The following is a 20,196-nucleotide window of genomic DNA, read 5'->3' as shown; positions in this document are numbered from 1 at the left end:
GGGAGAGTCTGGCCTCCCCTAGCTTGATTCCATCCTAGTCAAGGTAAGTTTTCCATTTTTTTCTTCCACAATCCTATAGCGAGATATTCCAAGCCATTGGGAGGCTTGTCTGAATCATCATGAACTCCACGATCAGCAAGTTTTCCTTGACTGGGGATACCCAGACTGGGAAATTCTTGCAATTTTTGGCAAAATTCCTAGGGAATCTTTGCCATCCTTTCACTTTCTCTGGTATGCCACAGTGCTATAGCATAGCTTTTGGCAAAATTTTACAACTTTTGATAAAGCTGGGACAGTCTTCTTTCATGTCATTCTGTGTGTCTGCATCTCTGTTGAATGTCTGTGTCATGTTTGTTCTGTGAGCTAGATTAAAATTGCAAGAAAAATTCATGAAACATCTCAGTTGTAGGGATTTGCTAGCAAGATCAATAGAGCCCAAGTCTCTCTGTTTGCTAACTCTTCTCATTTCAGAACTGTAGGTAGAACAACTGCCTCATCTGCAGAAATAGGGGAAGCAAAACCGTGAGGACCCTATACAATCTTGCCCAAATACCCCCAACTCAGCTTGCTGGGGGTCAGGCTCAATGGTCAACATTCTCTGAGCCCTGATACCTGAAATTACCATCAAGGAATATTCTGGCACCAGGCACCCCAGCTTTCAGAGGTTTTGTGCAGGAATTACCTGGGAAGAATTTGGGTACTCCTGGCAGCACAAAGAAAGCCAGTCAATTGCTGCATTTGGTAAGACCACTATTCTTTGTCTCAATTATGGATATGTATTACATATAGTACTATTAAATTAGTAGTAATTAATGGCAAATTATTTTCTCTCTGCCCAGTTTTCTGATTTATCAAGAGAAATAATAGTTGTGATGTGCTTAGCATAACATGCTATATGAGCGTTAACAGCTTTATTTGATATAATTGCTTCATTTTTGATAACTTTGTGGGTTTTTATTTTAATGTGACCAACAGATAAATGATTTCTATGTGTGCGTAAAGTAATTTGGAAATTTGTTTGAGATGTGATAGTGAAAAGCAATTTTAAAGGAAAGCCCACTAAAGGGATTTATTTGCATTGATGTATTTTGAAACTTTAGGAAACTTTTTTGTTTGTGGTAGTCCTTTTTGTAGTGGCTAGAAACTGGAAAATGAATAGACGCCCATCAACTGGAGAATGATTGAGCAAATTGTGAATGAATGTTATGAAATATTATTGTTCTGTAAGAAATGACCAACAGGATGAATACAGAGAGGCATGGAAAGACTTGCATGAACTGATGCCGAGTAAAATGAGCAGAAACCAGGAGATCATTATATACTTCATCAACAATACTGTATGACGATGTAGTCTGATGGAAGTGGGTATCTTCGACAAAGAGAAGATCTAATTCAGTTCCAATTGATCAATGATGGACAGAATCAGCTACACCCAGAGAAGGAACACTGGGAAATGAGTGTGAACTGTTTGCATTTTTTGTTTTTCTTCCCAGGTTATTTTTACCTTCTGAATCCAATTTTTCTTGTGCAACAAGAGAACTATATGGATCCGCACACATATATTGTATCTAGGATATACTATAATAGGGATTCTTAAACTTTTTAAATTGGGGGCCAGTTCACTGTCCTGCTCAGACTGTTGGAGGGCCGGACTATAGTAAAAACAAAAACTTTATTTTGTGGGCCTTTAAATAAAGAAACTTCATAGCCCTAGGTGAGGGGGATAATTGTCCTCAGCTGCCACATCTGGCCCCGCAGGCCATAGTTTGAGGACCCCTGTTACCTATAACATATTTAACATGTATAAGACTGCCTGCCATCTAGGGGAGGAGGTGGAGGGAGAGAAGGGAAAAGTTGGGACAGAAGTGAGTGCAAGGGATAATATTGTAAAAAGTTACACATGCATATGTTCTGTCAATAAAAAGTTATAATAATAATTTTAAAAAATGTGTCTCTAGTCTTAAACTTCAACTGGTAGAATTTGCTACTAGAAATAAAATTGCTTGGAAGTGTAATTGATATTCTTTTAAGTTCTGAATTGGATTGCTTGATCATTAAGTCAGTAGCCATCCTTTGAGAGAAATGCCACAAATTACTCAGAGAATGCTTTCCTGAAATGTCTAGGTGGACAACTTATCTGGGCAAAAAGCTGGGAGAATACGACTTTGGCCTCTGTTTAAGGTGGGATTTTTCTGACTCTGTTTTCCAGTTCTATTTCTTTGCTTTCCACCTGATTATTCTTGAGTTTGGCTAAAAGGTGGAGTTATTACTGTATGATCAGTTGTCAAACAGATCTAACTAAGGATGTCTTGTTCTGTCATATATGTGCTCTCAGGACCTGTTTTGATGCTAAGGACAATTATATCCCTCCTTTCTCTCTTATAGCAAATATGTATAATTAGAACCATTTGGTCAATAGAAGCCATGAGCCCAATACAAGTGTCTCAGGGGACACAATGGTTTTCTACTCTAGATCTTAAAGATGCTTTCCTTTGCATATCATTGCACAAAGACTCACAATTTCTTTTTTGCCTTGAAGGGGAAACTCCAGGAGAATGTAACCCCCCCACCAATGTACAGGGCCAGTATGGGTTAGACGGTGTCTAGACCTGCAGCCATACAAACCCTTGACTTCCAGCCACCCTTCACCCTGCGCAGGGCTATGAAGTTTCTCTGATAAAAGGCCCACACAGTCTTATCAGTCTGTTAAGATCCCAAAAGATAAAGTAATCTCTTCTCCAGCCTTAGCCCTATCTAATGAAAGGTGAAGCCAAACTTAGATCTCAGAATGTAAATTAGAATTTACATTCTAATGGAGGTGTCAATATATACATATACAAGCACATACATATGTACAAAATGAATACAAGGTAATTTGGGGAGGGAGTTCACTAACAGCTTGCTTCTCAAAGAAACTTGGTGTCTTTGGGGTGTCTCTCCTGAATTAGAGCTAGATGAGGAAGTCTCTAAGCTCACCCTAAGCCAACCATTGAAGGTTCTAAACCCCCACCAGGTTCAGAACATTTTTGCCCTCACAGAGTTTTAAAATTAGGGAAAGGAATGAGAGTGAACATCTATACTGGCTCCAGGTATGCTTTTCATATTTTGCACGCTCATGGGGTTATATGAAAAGAAAGGTGACTTTTGATAGCAAAAAAAAGTTCTCCTATTAAATATGCAAGGGAAACAGGCTTGCAGATTTGGCTGCCCATGCTGCTGCCCATTTATCCCTGTCCATGATATCTTTACTTCCCAGCTAGGAAGAATGGGGATATGCCCTTTCTCCTTCTGGGTGATTTCAAATACCATTATTGTCAGCTTCTAATACCAGCCCAGCCCTTACTCCTCAAATAAAGGGAGCTGAGGTATTTAAGATTAGCTTCCTTTCTTTCATGTTATTTATGATGAAAGATTTGTTCTTGGTATTTTCTCTCCAGCTCTCTTGGTGTCACTGTGGGCTAATGGGGATAACTCCTTAGTCTTCAGCCAGGCTAAGGAACTCTGTGGGCATTCAGGATTATAGAATGTGCCCTCAGCATCCTCAAGGAAGCCCACATATGTGACCTGATGCATTATTTACAAAGGCCCCTTTCCCAAGGTCACAATCCTCATCCTGGATTCCCCAGGGGAATAACTTTAACCTGACTATCCTTTGTCTCTTTGCCAGAAAGATAATAGTTATATGATATCATTCCAAAAATACTCTGGCAAACTTACTCATGATGCTTCTACACCACCTTCCTTGAAGCTTCTTCATAACCTCCTGAGAGCTAACATTCCAAATCCTGAAGCCAGCCAGTAGAAATTTCTCTATGGTCTACACTGAGCTACTCATTTGGGGAAAAAAAAAAAAATTGCTCTCCAATCCCTTGTGAAACCTATTTTCACTAATCATGAATCAGGAGAAACACATAGATCTGTCAACCTTTACTTAACTCATTTCTTGCACCCTAGGGTCATTTGAGTGCTCCTTTCACTCTGTTTATAATATGGCCATTGCTTCAGACACTGTCCCCACCCCTTCAAGGGCATTTTGGGGAAAACAGTCTTTGGTATTTATCCTAGGAAAAGCTCTTCCCTCCCCATCCCAGCCTTCCTCTGGGTGAGGTTTCTAGTTATTGTTAGTAAACTCTACTTTTAATTATTTTTTGCTCATATTTGGCCCCTGCATTTTTAACCTACTTGTGAGATTTGTTTCCTCCAGGCTCCAACCTACGAACTTCCAACTATTTGTTCATACTGAATATCATTGGTTGATTCTGACACCCAGGAGCCCTCTGAATGCTGCTATGCCATCTTGCCTCCCCCCCCAAGTCTGGACTCCCACTGGGGGCTCTTTGCCAGCGGGAAGCAGCTCCAGAAGATGAGACCTCTATCCCTTTGTCCCAAATGAAATTGGGTTACAAACTTCTTGAGAGGGGAAAGTGATATGATAACTTCTTCTAGGGAAATATGACAGTGGTTTTGGGGTCCCCTGACCTTGGGGAACTTCTGTTCTAACAATAAATCAGTCTTAAATCTTCTAGCTTTGGAATCTGCATCAGGAAACTTCTATACCCAATCTGTCTGATTCTGACCACTCCTTAGTCAGACAGCTTCAGGACTCAAGAAACTCCCACAGATCAAATCTGAAACAAGAGTAAATAGATCACTCCTCACTTCACTGCTGATTAATAATCTTGTCAGTAATAATCTGGTCAAGAGAATCAAATTCTGGAGACCATTCTTTCCTACCTATTAGCTATAGAATTAGCATATCTACGATTGAAAACTGGATAAATGTATCTCCTTGTTTCTGTTTCTCTGTTAAATTCCTTTACAATTCAGCCCGCTTTATAAGGGTATTACTATTGCAATAAAGCTTTGTTCCTTGGCTAAAGTGATGGGTTCAAGCCTGCAAATTCTTGAGACATCTTGTGATACTGGTCTGTGACCCCAAACTTTTGAGGCCCCCTTCCCAATCTTAACACTATGATCTCTCTAATGCTTCAACTTATCAGAAAAATATACCTGCTATGATCTCTCTTGTTTTACCCAGTTTCTGATTCCGCAGGGAAATAAGTTGTGAAGATTTTAGATAAATCAACCAACAAACATTTATTAAGTGCTTCCTGTATTCTAGGTCTTATGTTATGTGCTGAGGACACAAATCTTTCCTCACAGAATTTACATTCTAATGGAGGTATCAACACATACATATACAAGCAAATACATATGTACAAAATGAATACAAGGTAATTTTGGAGAGGGAGTTCACTAATAGCTGGCGGCATCTGAAAAGGCTTCTTGTAGAAGGTGATACTTAAACTGAGCTTTGAGAGAAACCAGCAATTTTAAGAGGTAGAAGTGAAGGAAAGAACTACAAGTATGGAGTCCAGCCAGTATAAAAGCATGTATTAGATCTGTGTGAGGAAGGGCAAGTAGGCCAGTGTATCTGGATCAAAGTGTCGTAAGAGGAATAAGCTATTAGGTATCTAGAAAGACAGGAAGGGTTATGAAAAAGCTTTAAATGGCAACTAGAGGAATTATCCTAGAGGCAATAGAAAGCCATAGAAATTTATGGAGAGAAGGAAAGACAGGAGGTGAATGATCAGACTATGTGAAAGATAGAATAAACTGGAAAGGGCTTGAGGCATAGGGACCAAATAGGAGATTACTGAAATAGCCCTTGATAAGGAACTGAATTAGATTGGTGCCTTGTTGTAGATGATTTTGCTTGAGGAACATTTGCATCTTTGGTTCATTTACTAACTTGAGAGTTTAGCTCTTGAACAGGCAATATAATCCTTTTTTAAAATTTTAAAACAGATGAGGAGCTGAGTGAGTTTATCCAGGGTCACAGAGCTAGTAAATGTCTGAGGGCAGATTTGAACACATAAAGGTGAATTGTCTTGATTCCAAGCAGTGCTTTCAATCCATTGCACTACCTAGCTTCTCCCTTAGTTCAAGTCCTCATCACCTCTAACAACAACCTAACTATTTTACTTTGGCTTCTTTCCTAATTTGGCCTTGTCTTTTCCTACTCCAAACTAATCCTCTACATATCTGCCAGAGTGACTTTTAATTCTCAGATCTAATAATATTACTTCCCTACTCAAAAAACTTCTTTGGCTCCCAATTGTTTTTAGAATTGGATATAAGCTCTGTTGTCTTTTAAAGATCTTTATGACCCAGCTTCAGCTTATCTTTCCAGATCCATTACATATGACAGACCTTCCCCTATTTTATCTTTACACAATATTTCTTCTCCCACTTCTATCTTTCAGCACTGGCCATCCCTCATGACGAAAATGAATACCTTTATCTCCACCTCTTCCCTCAAGACACCAAGTTTTTGCAGGAAGCCTTTCCTAACTTCTCCCTTCCATTGTTAGTGTTCTTTTCCCCAACTATCTTGTATGTGGTTACTTTGTTTTAAATTCTAGTAGCTAGGCAAAAAAACACAAACAGAACTTGGAAAAGAAAATTTGAGGTTAGAATCTATGGTACCTGCTAAGTAGAGGTCTTGCTATAAAACCAGACAGAGACACTAGATGCTTTCATTTCGGCCAATGAAAAGAATCAGATCAAATAATATAAAAGCTTAAACTTGTTTAAAAAAGCATAATCACAAGTAAGAGATGGGAGAGATATGGCTAGGTCCCTCACTTATCAGAATAATATCTGGAAGCTTTCATTCCACTAAAAGCTCAGTATGAATCAACAGCTGTTTGGTGGCCAAGGGATCTTTGCTAATCTTTGATAATTTAAGCTAATGGGATCTTTGGTTGCATCAAGAGGCACAGCATTTAGGCCTATGGAAGTGAGCTTTATGGTCCTTTGCTAAAGCCAGACTGCATCTGGGACCTGTATTCCATTCTAGACAGTACCTTTTAGGGATTACACACTCAGCAGGGTGAGTGTGTCCAAGGAAAGGTGGCACTATGATGAAAGGCCTTCTGATCACATCATAAAAAGACTGCTTAAAGATACTAAAGATATTTTGCACAGAGAAGATTTGTGAGAGAGCAGGATAATTATCTGCAAGTATCAGAATAGTTCCTGTAGAGAAGAGGTTATTTGGCTACAAAGGGCAAAACTAGATATAAATGGATAGAAGTTTTAGGGAAATAGATTTAAGATTGGAAAAACCTTCTAACTATATGACCTATCCATAAATAGAGTGTGCTGTCTCAACAATGTAATGGTCCTTCTTCTAAAAAATGAAACTTTAAAGGAAAAAAAAAGGCATTAAAAAAATTACTATCCAAAACCTAAGTGTAGGCTGATTATCATTTTCATATCATTGTATGGTCCATAGAAGGATTAGAAATGATATGTAGGTAAAACACTGACTGAATTTGTTTTTAGAAGATTAAAGGCTAACCTTTTTCTAAAGACCAGAATAGTTGTTTGTTCATTAGTTTGGATCTCAGCAATTTTCTGTTATCTTGGCCACTTTTCCAAAGAGATAAAGAGCCAGCCAGGTTTAGAACCACTATTTAGTTCTAGGTATAAAACCTACTGCACGACAGCCTTCTCTGGTGGAAAAGAATAATGGTGCAAATTCAAATAGAAGTGGATTGCTGCAGGCCAATCCTAAGAGTCTGGAAGGTTCTAGAATTGCAGTGGGGGAAATCTAGTCTACCTCATAGCAAAACATGCCTACTCTCTACATTATCCCTGAAAATTGGTTATCTAGCCTCAGTTTAAAGACCTCCAATAATTAGAGAACCATTGTCTAACAAGGAAATTACCCCCCCACCCCAAACCAATTTATTTTTGATGCTAGGGAATGAACAAGGTAAAAATTGCATCTCTTTAGATATCATGAGCAGTATGAATTTGCTGTTTGGAGAACCTCTTGCACTTTTCCTTTTGTTTCAGAGAATTTCAGCCCACATCTCTGGGACTCAATTTCATCTGTAAAATTCAAAAGTCTCTTTTGAACTCTAAGTTTCTATGATCCTAGAATTTTAAGGGAGATTAATATGATGGAATATAGGATGAATTTGGGGTTGGGAAGGCTAGCAGTAAGAGGTGATTACAATAATACAAAAGTGACAAAACAAGAGCCTGAACTGAACTAGTTCTACAATAGTTAGCTAATGAACCCAATTTCATAGTTTCTGTATTGATAAGGTACTAATATTCTTTTTTTATTTTTAAAATTTGTGTGTGTGTGTGTGTGTGTGTGTGTGTGTGTGTGTGCGCGCGTGTAGGCAATTGGGGTTAAGTGACTTGCCCAAGATCATACAGTTAGGAAGTGTTAAGTGTTTGAGATCACATTTGAACTCAAGTCCTCTTGACTTCAGGGTTGGTGTTCTATCTAATATACCACCTAGCTACTTCAGTGCTAATAATTCTAACCCAAAGGAAGAGACAACTTGGGATATCACATGGAAAGTACTAAGCTTCAGGTAAAAAGCAGAGATTCTATGGAAATCCACCTGCAAGCCCAATGTTTGGACTCTGAAGTATAATTTATTATCCTTTTTTTTCATGGGAACTCTGTGAACCTACACTGACCATCCAATTAGACTTTAACTTTTAGTACTTTTAACAACGACTCCTTTGTTCTATACAGTGGAGCTGGCATTTCAATCGAGACAGTCTGTCTGATAAAATCACACTGGGTCTTCAGGTTGTATACTATAAACAGCTCATTGCTCCCAGCTGGTGATAGGGCTGATGCCATTCCACAACACACCCTACAGGAAGCAGCCGAGGAAAGCCAGTTGATTGATACCCACAGCAGGAGTTGGGTATGTACAGCAGGGCATGGTGGGGTGGGGACTGGTCAGGCCATGGAGGGAATTCTTTGCTGAAATCAAGTGAATTCACCAAGACTTCTATTTAATTCTGTTGACTTACCCTGGGAAAAACTATTACTTAATTAAAACCTCAGAAGTGACTGAAAAAGTCCTGGAGGTTGTTCAGAGTAGAAAATTTCATTAATAATTCTTACTGTTTGGGGCAGGGGTCCTCAAACTACGGCCGCGGGCCAGATGCAGCAGCTGAGGATGATTATCCCTCTCACCCAGGGCTATGAAGTTTCTTTATTTAGAGGCCCACAATAGTCGGGCCCTCCAACTGTCTGAGGGACAGTGAACTGGCCCCCTATTTAAAAAGTTTGAGGATTGGTTTGGGGGAATCTAGAGAGGCTGTTATTTAAGCATCTACCTCTGTAACTTTAGGATCCTTATTTATAGTATTAGGACCTTAAATGTTTTCTAATCCAATTCCCTTGTTTTAGGAGTGGGAAAACAAATCAGAAATGTTGAATGTTATCAAAAATCACACGGGTAACTAAAAGGCCCAGAATTTGAATCCAGATCTTTCCTGATCTCAGATCCACTCTTTAAACTGGACCAAAATTTTTTCCTCAAAATCGAAGACAAATGGGTTAGATTGGGGTTTCAAGTAATTCTTATCTAACAATATCCAAATTTATGATAAATAACCTGGAAAGCATTTTGAACAAGTAATATCTGGAATCAGGCTATGTTTCTCCAATTACTTCTAAGCAATTGGACAAAACAAGCATTCATTACAGAGTTGCCATTGAGTAATGGCACTAAATACACAGGCAAGTGACTCTTTACAAAGCTATTCAAGAATTAACATCCTTTTCAAACAACAAATAGAAATTCCCACATTTCACTGTAATTATTTTCAAAGTCACCCAGTTCTCAATGGCCTTAAAACAAACTTTCTAAAAGCATAAAGCTATCAGTCTTAGCACTCTTTCTGCCCTGACCTTGGCTTTTCATATTACCTCTATCATTTAAAAAACTCCAACAATCTATGCATGTGAGTAATCATAACCAAAGCACACAAAAAAACTTTTATTAGGTGAGCTAAATGAAAGAACCTGACAGATTTTTTATTGAACTTAGATGGTCATTAAAGCCAGGTTAGACAAGAAAAAAAAAAAAATACCCCAAAGGAAGCTTTCATTAGGAGGCTCCTTGCGCTTCAAGAAAGAACCTTACTGTTATTCACAGTTGCACTGATCCTCACTCAAAATTACATTTTGAATTGGTCCAACTATAGAAAATCACCAGCTTGAATCTAGGATTGGAAACAATAAGAAACTTTGAAAAGCCCCTAGGATTCTGTGTTCTGCAACTTTTCAGAGTCTGAGTTAACATTTATTTTTTGGGAGGGGGATCCCCATCATGGGTGAGGACAAGTATCAGTAAAGGTAGGTAGGAACTGGGGGAAGAAGATAACTTTCTTCCTATATCTAATCTTTCCCAAACAGGACAGCTGAGACCTGGGAAAGTTTAGGCCAAGTAGCCTGGAAGACTTGGTGCAATGACCTGACATGACTCACTTTAAAATTCATTTATTCCTGGCGAATCACCCAACTGTGAAGAAAGAGTGAAGAAAGAGAATCACAATTCTCAGTGGCTTATGAGTCTTCTCTAGCTCATTGTTTATCACTCACTGTTTAACACTATTCTGTTCTGTCTGCTCCAGGAGATAGCGTACTGCCTTCAAATCCTGCCTCAAACACTTACTTGCTCTGTGATTCTGTATAGGTCACTTAGCCTCCCTGGGCCTTGGGGACAAGAAATACCATTCAGTAGGTCTTATTTTCTTTCCTCATCTCTAAAATAAGGGGGTAAGACTGAACATCTCTTGTCCATTCAAGCTCTAAACCTAGGATTCCATGTAAATTCCCAGCTCTAGCCTAAGGCCAAAAATGAGTCATTTCATATGTAGAGAGAACCCAAGTCTCTCTTTCTAGGAGCTAAATCCATCTATGTTTATCTTAAACTTCTAAAACATGTCCCACCAAACAATGGAGCAGACGTCTGATCAGGGACAGAAGGGACTTTGTATAGGCTGTCTCCCTGAACCTCTACCTGACCTCAAGTTTCACTTCTTATAATCTGAGTTTTCTTCAAAGGACAGCTCAGGTGACACTTCTTACTTTAGGCCCTTTTTCATTCTCCATTAGAACATGCTCTTGACATCCTGGAGTTCTTTTGTTTTTGTTTGTCTGCAATGTCTCTTGGAAGGTAGAGATCATCTCATTGTGGCTGTTACACCCCTAGAACCTAGCCTAGTGGTTTGCACATAACACATACTTAATACTTATTAGATTGAATCCACTGGCTAACTAGTACTTAGAATAAATTTCCCTTCTCTTTATCTGCTAACGTTTCTTCTTTCCCTTAAGGATTAACACAGATATAATCTTCTTTAAAAAGTCTTCCTAGACCTACCTTCCATCAAGTTTTCTCCCAAACCCTACCCAGAAGAATGTGATACTCTTACTCTTCAAATTTCTCAAGGCATTCTGGCTAGAACATCCCACTTTCCCTTGTATTCTTGTTATGGATATACATGTGAATTCCCCTAAGAGATTCTATAAATTCCTGGAAAGCAGAATCTGATTGTTTTTCTCTTTACATCTGGAGTTCCTAGCACGGTGTTTTACACATAGTGTGAACACTTAATATTGGTTGAATTTGAACTTTTTCTTTCATATGCAAAAACTACACATCTATGAATTTTAGTTGCAACTGATGAATTTTTTAAACTCAACCTGTCCTTAATCTTTTCTTAATTCCAGCATCTGTCAAAACTTCCTCTCTTCCATCCAGTTTCCCAGACAGTGCTATATGAAATCCATCAGAGTTTTCTTGGCCACCTACTCTTTCACCCTGTTTGTTTTCCTTGGGTGGGGATTGAATAGAAGAAGTGATACCTTTAAGATGATGTAACAGCTGGAAGGAAAGGCTTGTTGCTTGTCTTGCTGAAGTTTAAAATTCCAGCTGATACTACTTTAATCAGGTCTGAAAATGGTTCAGTGAAGGAAAAATATCATCATCCCCTCTTCTTATGCCTTCTCCCCACCCAGTTGCTCAGGTTTTGGAGTAGGAAGGGAGGCTGTAGCGGGGCAATGAAATTCTTTGGGGGTCACATAAAGATTAAAAATATCACCAGCTGGACTGTGAGATCAGTCTGTAGTAAAGAACAACTGACAGCTTATCCCCTCCCAGAAGGCACAGAGCAGTATTCCCTAAAATATTTCCACAGAGGAAGTTTTGTATCTGTTCCACTAATCCAACACCAACAAAGCTATCAATGCTGGGGAGAGCTTTTATCCCCTAGCTATACTGGAAAATCAATCTGGGTAGGCAAAAGTTTGCAGGATTATGGAATTTAAAGAAGGAAGGCGCCTTCTAGATCATTCTGTCCTAAATTTTTCAAGAGAAAAGTGAAACCCAAAAAAGGGAAAGAATTTGCCCAAGATCCCAGGACCACATGGCAGAGTAAGGATCAGCTAGCTAATTACCAAGCTCAAGAGGAACTCCTAATTTCTTGAAGGAGACTCCTGGAAGGGAAGGTTCCTAAGGGCTTAGACTAACCTTGCACTAACTGATTTGCTGATAAACAAGCTCACAGTCAGATTATTGGTATTGATTTCTGTGTAAATATTTAATCTAATCTTCAAACATCTAATGCTAGTGTATATCCTCAGGTTTCCTCAAGTTATGTGTCAAGTTTCTTCCTGGAGTATTACTTTGATAATAGTTCTACTGTAGTCACATTACTCTGTACTCAAAATAACAGAAGACAAAATAGGCCAGATATCTTTCTGGCTATTTTGGAAAAATAAGTTCCTTTCTCCTAATACCTCACCCCAAGAACGGAGCAGTCAAGGACATTTAATTCAAGCAGAATAAAAGCTCTCCCTTTCTTGGCTGCTAAAGCAGGAAACATCTAGGTCTCTAATTGTGATGATCTTTACCAACTTCTCATATTGATCCTTCCTCAAGGGAAAAGAAGAGTGTTCTTCTAATTTATAGCTCCCCAGTGCAGCTTCTGGTATACAAGCAAAAATATTAATGAGTTAATAAAGTCCTTGTAATTATTTGAAAGGCTGGATTGGGTCCCTTTGCAGATTGGGAGCACCACTTTGTCAGCATCATTTCAGCCTCTTTTTTTTCAAAGATCAGGGGCTTATAGGCAATATAGTGACTTCTCTCTGAGGTCACTTGTAGCTCTAAAGTTCTCTGATTTTGTGATAAGTCCTCATGCAGCCTTGTCTTCCAAGTGGCATAGAAGGAAATGGAAGTATTTATAATCTCATTTTTGTTAAATTTTGGCTTCAAAATACTTTGAAGGAGGGGAATTCAGGAGTAAAAAAGTAGTGGGAAAGTAACATGCCTGGAGATCAGGAAATATGACATGATTTACCAGTTGTATGATCTTGGAATGAGTTCTTTCTTTTCTCTGGGCCTCAATTTCCCTATATGCAAAATGAAAGGGTTGTATTCAAAAATTCTTTTGTGGTTCTTTGATTCTATGGCTTAATTACAAGAAAAGAAAATGAAGTGATAGGTGTGACTAGGGACTGGGGTTTTAATGCAGGAAAGTCTGAAGGTGGGAGAAAGAGGAAATGGAAAAGAGCCCAAAAGATACATGTTTAACCACTGGCTTTGCACATTTGGATGAGCCCCTTACTTTTACAGAGTCTCAGTTTCCTCAACTCTAAAGGAAGGGAACTAGATCAGATTGGATGATCTCAAGGATCTCAGCCAGCTCAAAATTCTTTGAACTAGATAAGACTCCTTTTCTCAGTGTGTTGGTCAGACTGACTTCCAGAAGTCAGCCTTTTCAGGAGACAGAAATGCCCTTCAGGGCATTTGAATGAGAATATCAGGCGTCCTGAAGCCAGACCTCCCTCACAAAGTGTTTCTACTCTGACCAGGACATTGAGGTTTATATATATGGGCTGACTCAAAAACTTTAAAAAGAGTTACTAACTTAGAGGCCCTGATGGATCACATGAGGTTGGACATTGAGGTCTGATAGGAAGGATAATTTAAGCTCTAGATGGAGCAGCATCAGCCTGGGGAAATTCCAGAGGGAGAATTACTTTTTTACTATTACAATTTGGCTCAATTTCTTCCACAAATCTGGAGTCTTTTCTCCACCCTTCTCAGGAAAAGTCATCCTAGGCACCCTCTTCTGACACATAAGCTGCAATAAAATAAGATCCCTTTGTATACCAAAAATTCCTTTCCTTCAGCAAGCCCAGAGACTGGGCTTTCCACTTTTGTCTGGAAAATAATTTCACAAATTATTATTATTAACAGCTAGCATTTATATGGTACTTCTATGTGCCAAGCACTATGCTAAATGCTTTCAAAATTATCTCATTTGATCCTTATAACTATCTTGGGAGTTAGGTGCTATTATTATTATTTTCATTTTACCATTGAAGAAACCAAGGCAGGATTCACACAACTGGTAACTGTCTAAAGCTGAATTTGAATTCAAGTATTCCTGACATCAGACCTAATAATCTATCTATTACACCATTCAGATGTCTTATTTATTGATGATGAGAAAGTTGAGTTTCTCGGGGAAGTGAACAAGATCACAGGAGCAGAAAAAGTTGGGATTTAAATTTAAGTTCTCTGCCTTGAAATCAAGTAGTCTTTTCACTATCCAATCTGTTTTTTTCTATTCAACAACAGACTCCTATGGGAGTACACGTGAGGCTCTATGTTAGGTATATAATGATAAAATGTAATATAATAATACAATTATAGTTTCTGCCCTCAAAAACTTCACATTTTACCAAGGTGGGAATTAAGATACATATATACAAATAAATATGATGCCAAGATAAAATATGATGGGGCACAGGAGAAATCTGGGAAGGAAGAAATTACTTGGAAGTTGTCACTTGAACTGGATCTTGGAGGAAGAGGCAAAGAGAAGGCAGAACTCTTTTCTAGGGGCATGACAGATGATGTGTATGACTGAACTGAGGCAAGAAGGGACAAGACAAGATCAGAGTATAACGGACAGTATAATTTGGGCCACAGCATATAAAAGGGTATCATATCAATAAATTCTGGAAAGAAAAGGTGGAGCCAAATTGTAGAAGGCTTTATATGCTGCACTAAGCTACTTCTTTTTTTGTTGTCTATCCAGAGGGAAGCCAGTGAAGTTATTTAAGCAAGGAAGGATTATAATCACTCAATTATTTTGGTGGCAGATGCAAGACAGACAAATTTTCAATATCCTCATTTGAGGTTTCTGAAATGGTTCTTTTATTCTATTAAGAGCAAGTTGACTTAGCAGACATATTCTATAAGAAGATCATGGCCTATTCAAAGTGAAGAAAGAAGTATGGTATAGGAGAAACAGCACTAGATTTGGAATTGGAATACCTGAGTTCTAATACCCATTTTGTCCAATTCGAGTCTGTGTGGTAAGTTGCTTAATCTTTCTGGGTCTCAGTTTCATCATCTGTAATATGAGGGAGTAGATTTTATGACTTATGAAATCCCTTCAAACTCTAAAAATCCTATGCAATATTTCACATCAAGCAGATCTGATGTCTAGATCTGAGTCATTATGCTGCAACAAAGTGGGAAAATGCCTGTTTCACCAATAATGACTTTTCAATTTTTCCTGTCTCTGAAAAGGAAATAGTTCTTCCCACAGAACTATTGAGCTCTTGAAAAGTATTTCATGACTTCAGGGATTCACTAGTGCTGCCTCCATGGCTTTAAGTCAATTCAGCAAGTGTGTATGGAGGGGGCCCAAAAGAAAAGGTTGTCCCAAATTAAACGAGACTCTATCCGTTCTAAATTGATTCCATATGAGGCTAGTCTGGTAACCTCAGATTCAGGGATTTCTGATCCAATATATATAGATCTTCTCCCATTTAAGACTGATTCAATTCTGAGATCCTGATCCTCATTTAAAAAAAAAAAAAAAAGATGGTGAAACCTCAAAGCTAATATTGGTCTTGATGTTTGTATCCCAGTTCTATTCCATTCCATCAAAAACATTAGTTAGAAACTCAAAGCAGGAATCATATTTTATGACCTTGGTGTGGAAGAAGAATAAGGTGCTAACTAAAATTCATTAACTAAAGAATTAGATCTTCATGTAATAAAAATGAATCAAAACAGTGTGACAGTTCTCAGAATGAGCCCAAAAAGAACTTCCTTTCAGTCATTCTCTAGAGGTCCATGAGGATTGACATACATGTTCTCCCCAAACCCCACCACTCCTTTCATTGTTCTAACTTCCCATGAGCGCAATATGAACTGGGCAGTGACTGACCGGGAGGAGATTGGAAGCCCTCTAATGGGTTTATATTCCTACTAGGTTCGAAGTATTTCTTATTTGTTCATTTACTCAAAAGAAATACCATTGACTTCACCCTTATTTTTCACTGTCTTAAGACATTTCTGTTCTTACTCAGGAGGACAGACTATCTTCCCTTGCATTTATATCCTAGTCCTGGCCAACAAGACTATGTCTTCTGGCAGAAAAGATAATTTGAGCCTCAAAGCCAGGAATAATTCTAACCTTAAGACCTACAATAGACCTTTCCTGCAACCTTAGTAGAAGTGCTCTCTACCTTTTAAAGTTACTACTAGTGACTTTAATATTACTAGTGACTTCAATACTCCAGAATATAGTTGTGAATCTAAAAGTAAAAAGGAGCACTGTTTGGTTAACATAGCACTTTAAAATTTATAACTATGTTCTTCAAAATAATTGTATGAAGAAGGGAGTACAAATAATATCTACAGGTATTAGATGAGGACTAAGACTTGGGGAGGTTAATCATTTGCCCAGGGTCACAAAGATACTAAGTGTCTGAAATCTTATTTGAACTCAGATCTTCCTTGCTGCCCTAATCAGGATGAACAGGAGAACAATCAACATTTGTTGGATTTTACTGCACTAAGTTGCCTAGCACTGTACCTCCTCCAGACAAAAGGTTTATTAATACAATACAGTGTCTGACCTCAAGACGTTCACAGTTTAATATAAGGATAGGGACACATGCATGCACACACACGTGTGTGAGCGCGCGCACACACACACACACACACACAAAATCATCTGCTAGCTGTCTAGCTTTCCCAAGTCCAAGTGTCCAATCCTTCAGCTGGGCATGCCTCTATTTTCTTTGGGATTACAATAATAGAGACAACCCACCAATCAGGAAGGAGACTTGAGGGAGTGTGATCTGAGAAGTGTTAACTGGAGGAGCCACTAGCTGGGGGACAGAAGTGAGACCCTAGGGAACAAGATCTCTCATGTTACAGTGCTCACTGGGAAGAAGATAGCAGAATCATCAATCAGCCGAGGCATAAAAGGAGGCAGAAATTCATTCACTGCAAAGATCTCACATTGACACAATGCAGATTAATAGCCAGGTCCAAAAGAAGGTTCATTCTAAATCAAAGCTCCTGACTTTGCATATTCAGTGCAGCGTTATAAAGACCAATCTAATTTCTCCTACTTTCTTACTGAAGTTTACAAAAGCTGTTCAAACCAATTACAGCAAAGGACCAAACTGCCCAAGGAAACAGTCATTCCTGTTAGAAAACTAGCTGATTTCTCATTTCAAGTTATAAAATCAAAAGGCATACCATTGGCTTTTATAAATAATCGCTGAAATACGAGACAAGACTTAGAACTTAACAACAATTTCGAACTGGATTTAGGAGATCCCAAATCCAGAGTTGGTTATTTTGAAAAAGAGAAAAAGAAAAAACACAGAATCAGTCTCAGAGCAGGAAAGAACATCAAAGGCTATTCAGTGTAATCCTTTAGTGCTCAACTCTATTAAGTCATCATATGGCTTTTTACAGGTCTCTTGGTGAAAGGGAACTCACCAAATTCCAAGGCAGCCCTTTTCACTCTTGGGTAGCCCTAAGAAGTTTATCTTCACCCTATTGCTCTTTGTTGGACTTCTGAGGTCAAGCAGAACAAGTCAAATCCTTCTTCCTTGTGATAACACTAACAATACTTGAAGATAACAATGATGTCCGCTTTCTTAGTCAGGCTAAAGACCTTGCCAATTCATTAAACTAACCCCAAATGCATGATCTTGAAAACCTTCATTTTCCTGGTCACCTTTGGCTGCTCTCCAGATTGTCAGTCTCCTTCCTTAAATGTACCTGAGTCAGGATAAAATTCCTCAAAGTGTTCGGAGGGAACAGAGGTCAGAGGAACTCTTACCTCCTGTGGTCCAGGCACAATGGTGCTCTTAACAGACTGAAACTGTATTAGGTTTTTTGGATGCCACATCACATTACTGACTCATATTAAGCTTCCAGTTTAGAAGAACTGCCAACTCCCTCATGTACCACTTAAAACTCCTGGAGAAATTTTGTCTTTTTTACAATATGGCTTGGTAGTAAGAGGCAAGGAGAAGCAGAAGGCTTTTCAGAAACACTTAATTTCTCTATACAGTCAGTTTCTAACTGGTATTAGGATTTTGATACAAAGAAGGAAAAGATTGTTCAAAGAACTAAAAGATAAGATTAAAAAAAGCAGGGGGGGGGGGCGGAATGAAAAAACTCAGCATTTCACTTACTTTAAAATCTGCCAGTTGTTGGTTGATGGTGTCTACTTCAGTCCCTACCACCCACTGAAGGGCTTCCCCCTCCTCTGCTGCAGTGGTCATGTCAGTGAGCTCTTTTAGCTTGCTGTAGAAGTCTCCCACTCTGGCCAAGGTCAGCTCTAGCTGCTCCTGGCGGGTTTTGCCCCTCTCTGTGAGTTTGCCACACTGTTTGTTCAAGGCTTCCAGTTCTCTCTTAAGTCCTAACAAGTCTAGACTTCCTTCTTCTTCTAGCATTTGTCGGCACTCTCCTTCAGAGGCCTCAATGTCTGATTTCAGGCCCTGAATTCTGCTGAGGAATAGACGAACATCTTCAATTTGGGACTGGAGGCTGTCAATGTCTCTGCCAATGGCACGCATGCTATCGAGTTCATCATCGAGGTCAGCTAGCTGAGAGAACATCTCTCTGACCCGACAATGGAACTGGCCAATGCCCTCGAGCTTGTTTTCCATTGAAATAAAGCTGCTGTTCACTCTTTCTTTGACATCCCTAAAGTCTTGCTCAGTGACCTCAGCTTGATGTAGAAGTTGGGAAGCATCAGACCCCTGTGGGGCATCTGCAACCAGTCCCTGAGTGAAGTTCTTAAGATAGTCAACTTGTGGCTCCAGGGCTTGCAGCACTTCCTGTTGAGCTCTCAACTTTTCCAGGTTCTTATTACTGCAGGCTTGGGAACCCAGGGCATCAAATATCTCAAGCTGGTGTTTGGCCCCATCGAGTTTCTTTTCAATGTTCTTAAAATTATCTTGAAACTCTTTGAGCCTCTGCGTCATCTCTTCAAGGGACCCCATTTTGGCTTGTAGTTCTTCTGTGATGGCATCCATGTTTTGATTGATCCCCGCCTTTTCATCTCGGATATCATCTTCATCCGTCTGAGAAGAGTTAATGAGGATGTCAGCAGCACTGTTCAACATTTCCAGCAGGGACCGGCGCTTTTCTACATCAGTCAGCATGGCTTTGGACCTTAAAAGATGAGACTCTAACTGGACTGGATCTAGGGTCACCTTTAGGTCAGACATTTTGGACTGGCAATCCTCCATCCATGGGACAAGGTCTTCCACATGCCACTGGTATTTCTGGGCCTTCTGCATGCAGTCCTTGAGCCTGGAGTGTCTGTCTGACGCCTTTCTATTAAGCTCCTCCCAGTGGCTTTTGAGATCAGCCAGCCGACTTTGCAAAGTGGTCTTCTCTTGCCCGGGATGCACAGAGAGAAGCAGAGATTCCCCTTCGGCCAGGATCACTTCATAGGAGCCACTATGCTGCTTTAGGCTCTTCTGAAACTCCTCTTGTTCCTGAAGCTGACAGTGCAGGCGGTCTGACTTGGCTGAGATCGGGGAGGTCTTCGCCTGCTGACTTTGTTTGTGGTCCAGCCAGGTCCTCAGCTCATCAAACATTTGCTGGAATTGTTGGGTGCTGGCAAGGGCTGTCTGCAGTCTGTTCATGCGATCAGCTGAAATGAAATTTAAGTTACTCAAGGCTGTTGAAGGTATTTTAAATAAGTCTACTGAATGTAAAAGTTCTAATCTAATGAACCGAAGTGGGAATTGAAATTTAGGTTTACAACAAAGTCCTGATTTCAGACCATAGCTCTAGCAGCACCACCTAAACAAGAAGAATCCTGGGGCAGCTAGGTGGCAGACTAGATAGAGCACCAGCCCTGAAGTCAGGAGGAACAGAGTTCAAATCTGGCCTCAGACACTTAACACTTCCTGGCTATGTGACCCTGGGCAAGTCACTAAACCCCAATTGCCTCGGAATGGGGGGAGGGCAGGGTGGGGAAAGGGAGGAAGATAAGTGTCCTGGTGATGCA

General features: G+C 39.5%; 1 protein-coding gene across 2 annotated transcripts in view; it reads right to left on the bottom strand.

The window, feature by feature from the left end:
• The window catches only part of MACF1 (microtubule actin crosslinking factor 1), a 401,373-nt gene that overhangs the window by 85,464 nt on the left and 295,713 nt on the right, over nucleotides 1-20,196 (bottom strand). For both annotated transcript variants that reach the window (XM_051987753.1, XM_051987752.1), the window contains one exon: nucleotides 18,365-19,836. In XM_051987753.1, the coding sequence (XP_051843713.1) occupies nucleotides 18,365-19,836 (1,472 nt within the window). The remainder of the gene's footprint in view (nucleotides 1-18,364; nucleotides 19,837-20,196) is intronic.

Source organism: Antechinus flavipes, chromosome 3 (genome assembly GCF_016432865.1).
Source record: "Antechinus flavipes isolate AdamAnt ecotype Samford, QLD, Australia chromosome 3, AdamAnt_v2, whole genome shotgun sequence".
Classification (NCBI taxonomy): Eukaryota; Metazoa; Chordata; class Mammalia; order Dasyuromorphia; family Dasyuridae; genus Antechinus; species Antechinus flavipes.
This window is presented reverse-complemented; position numbering and strand designations above follow the sequence as displayed.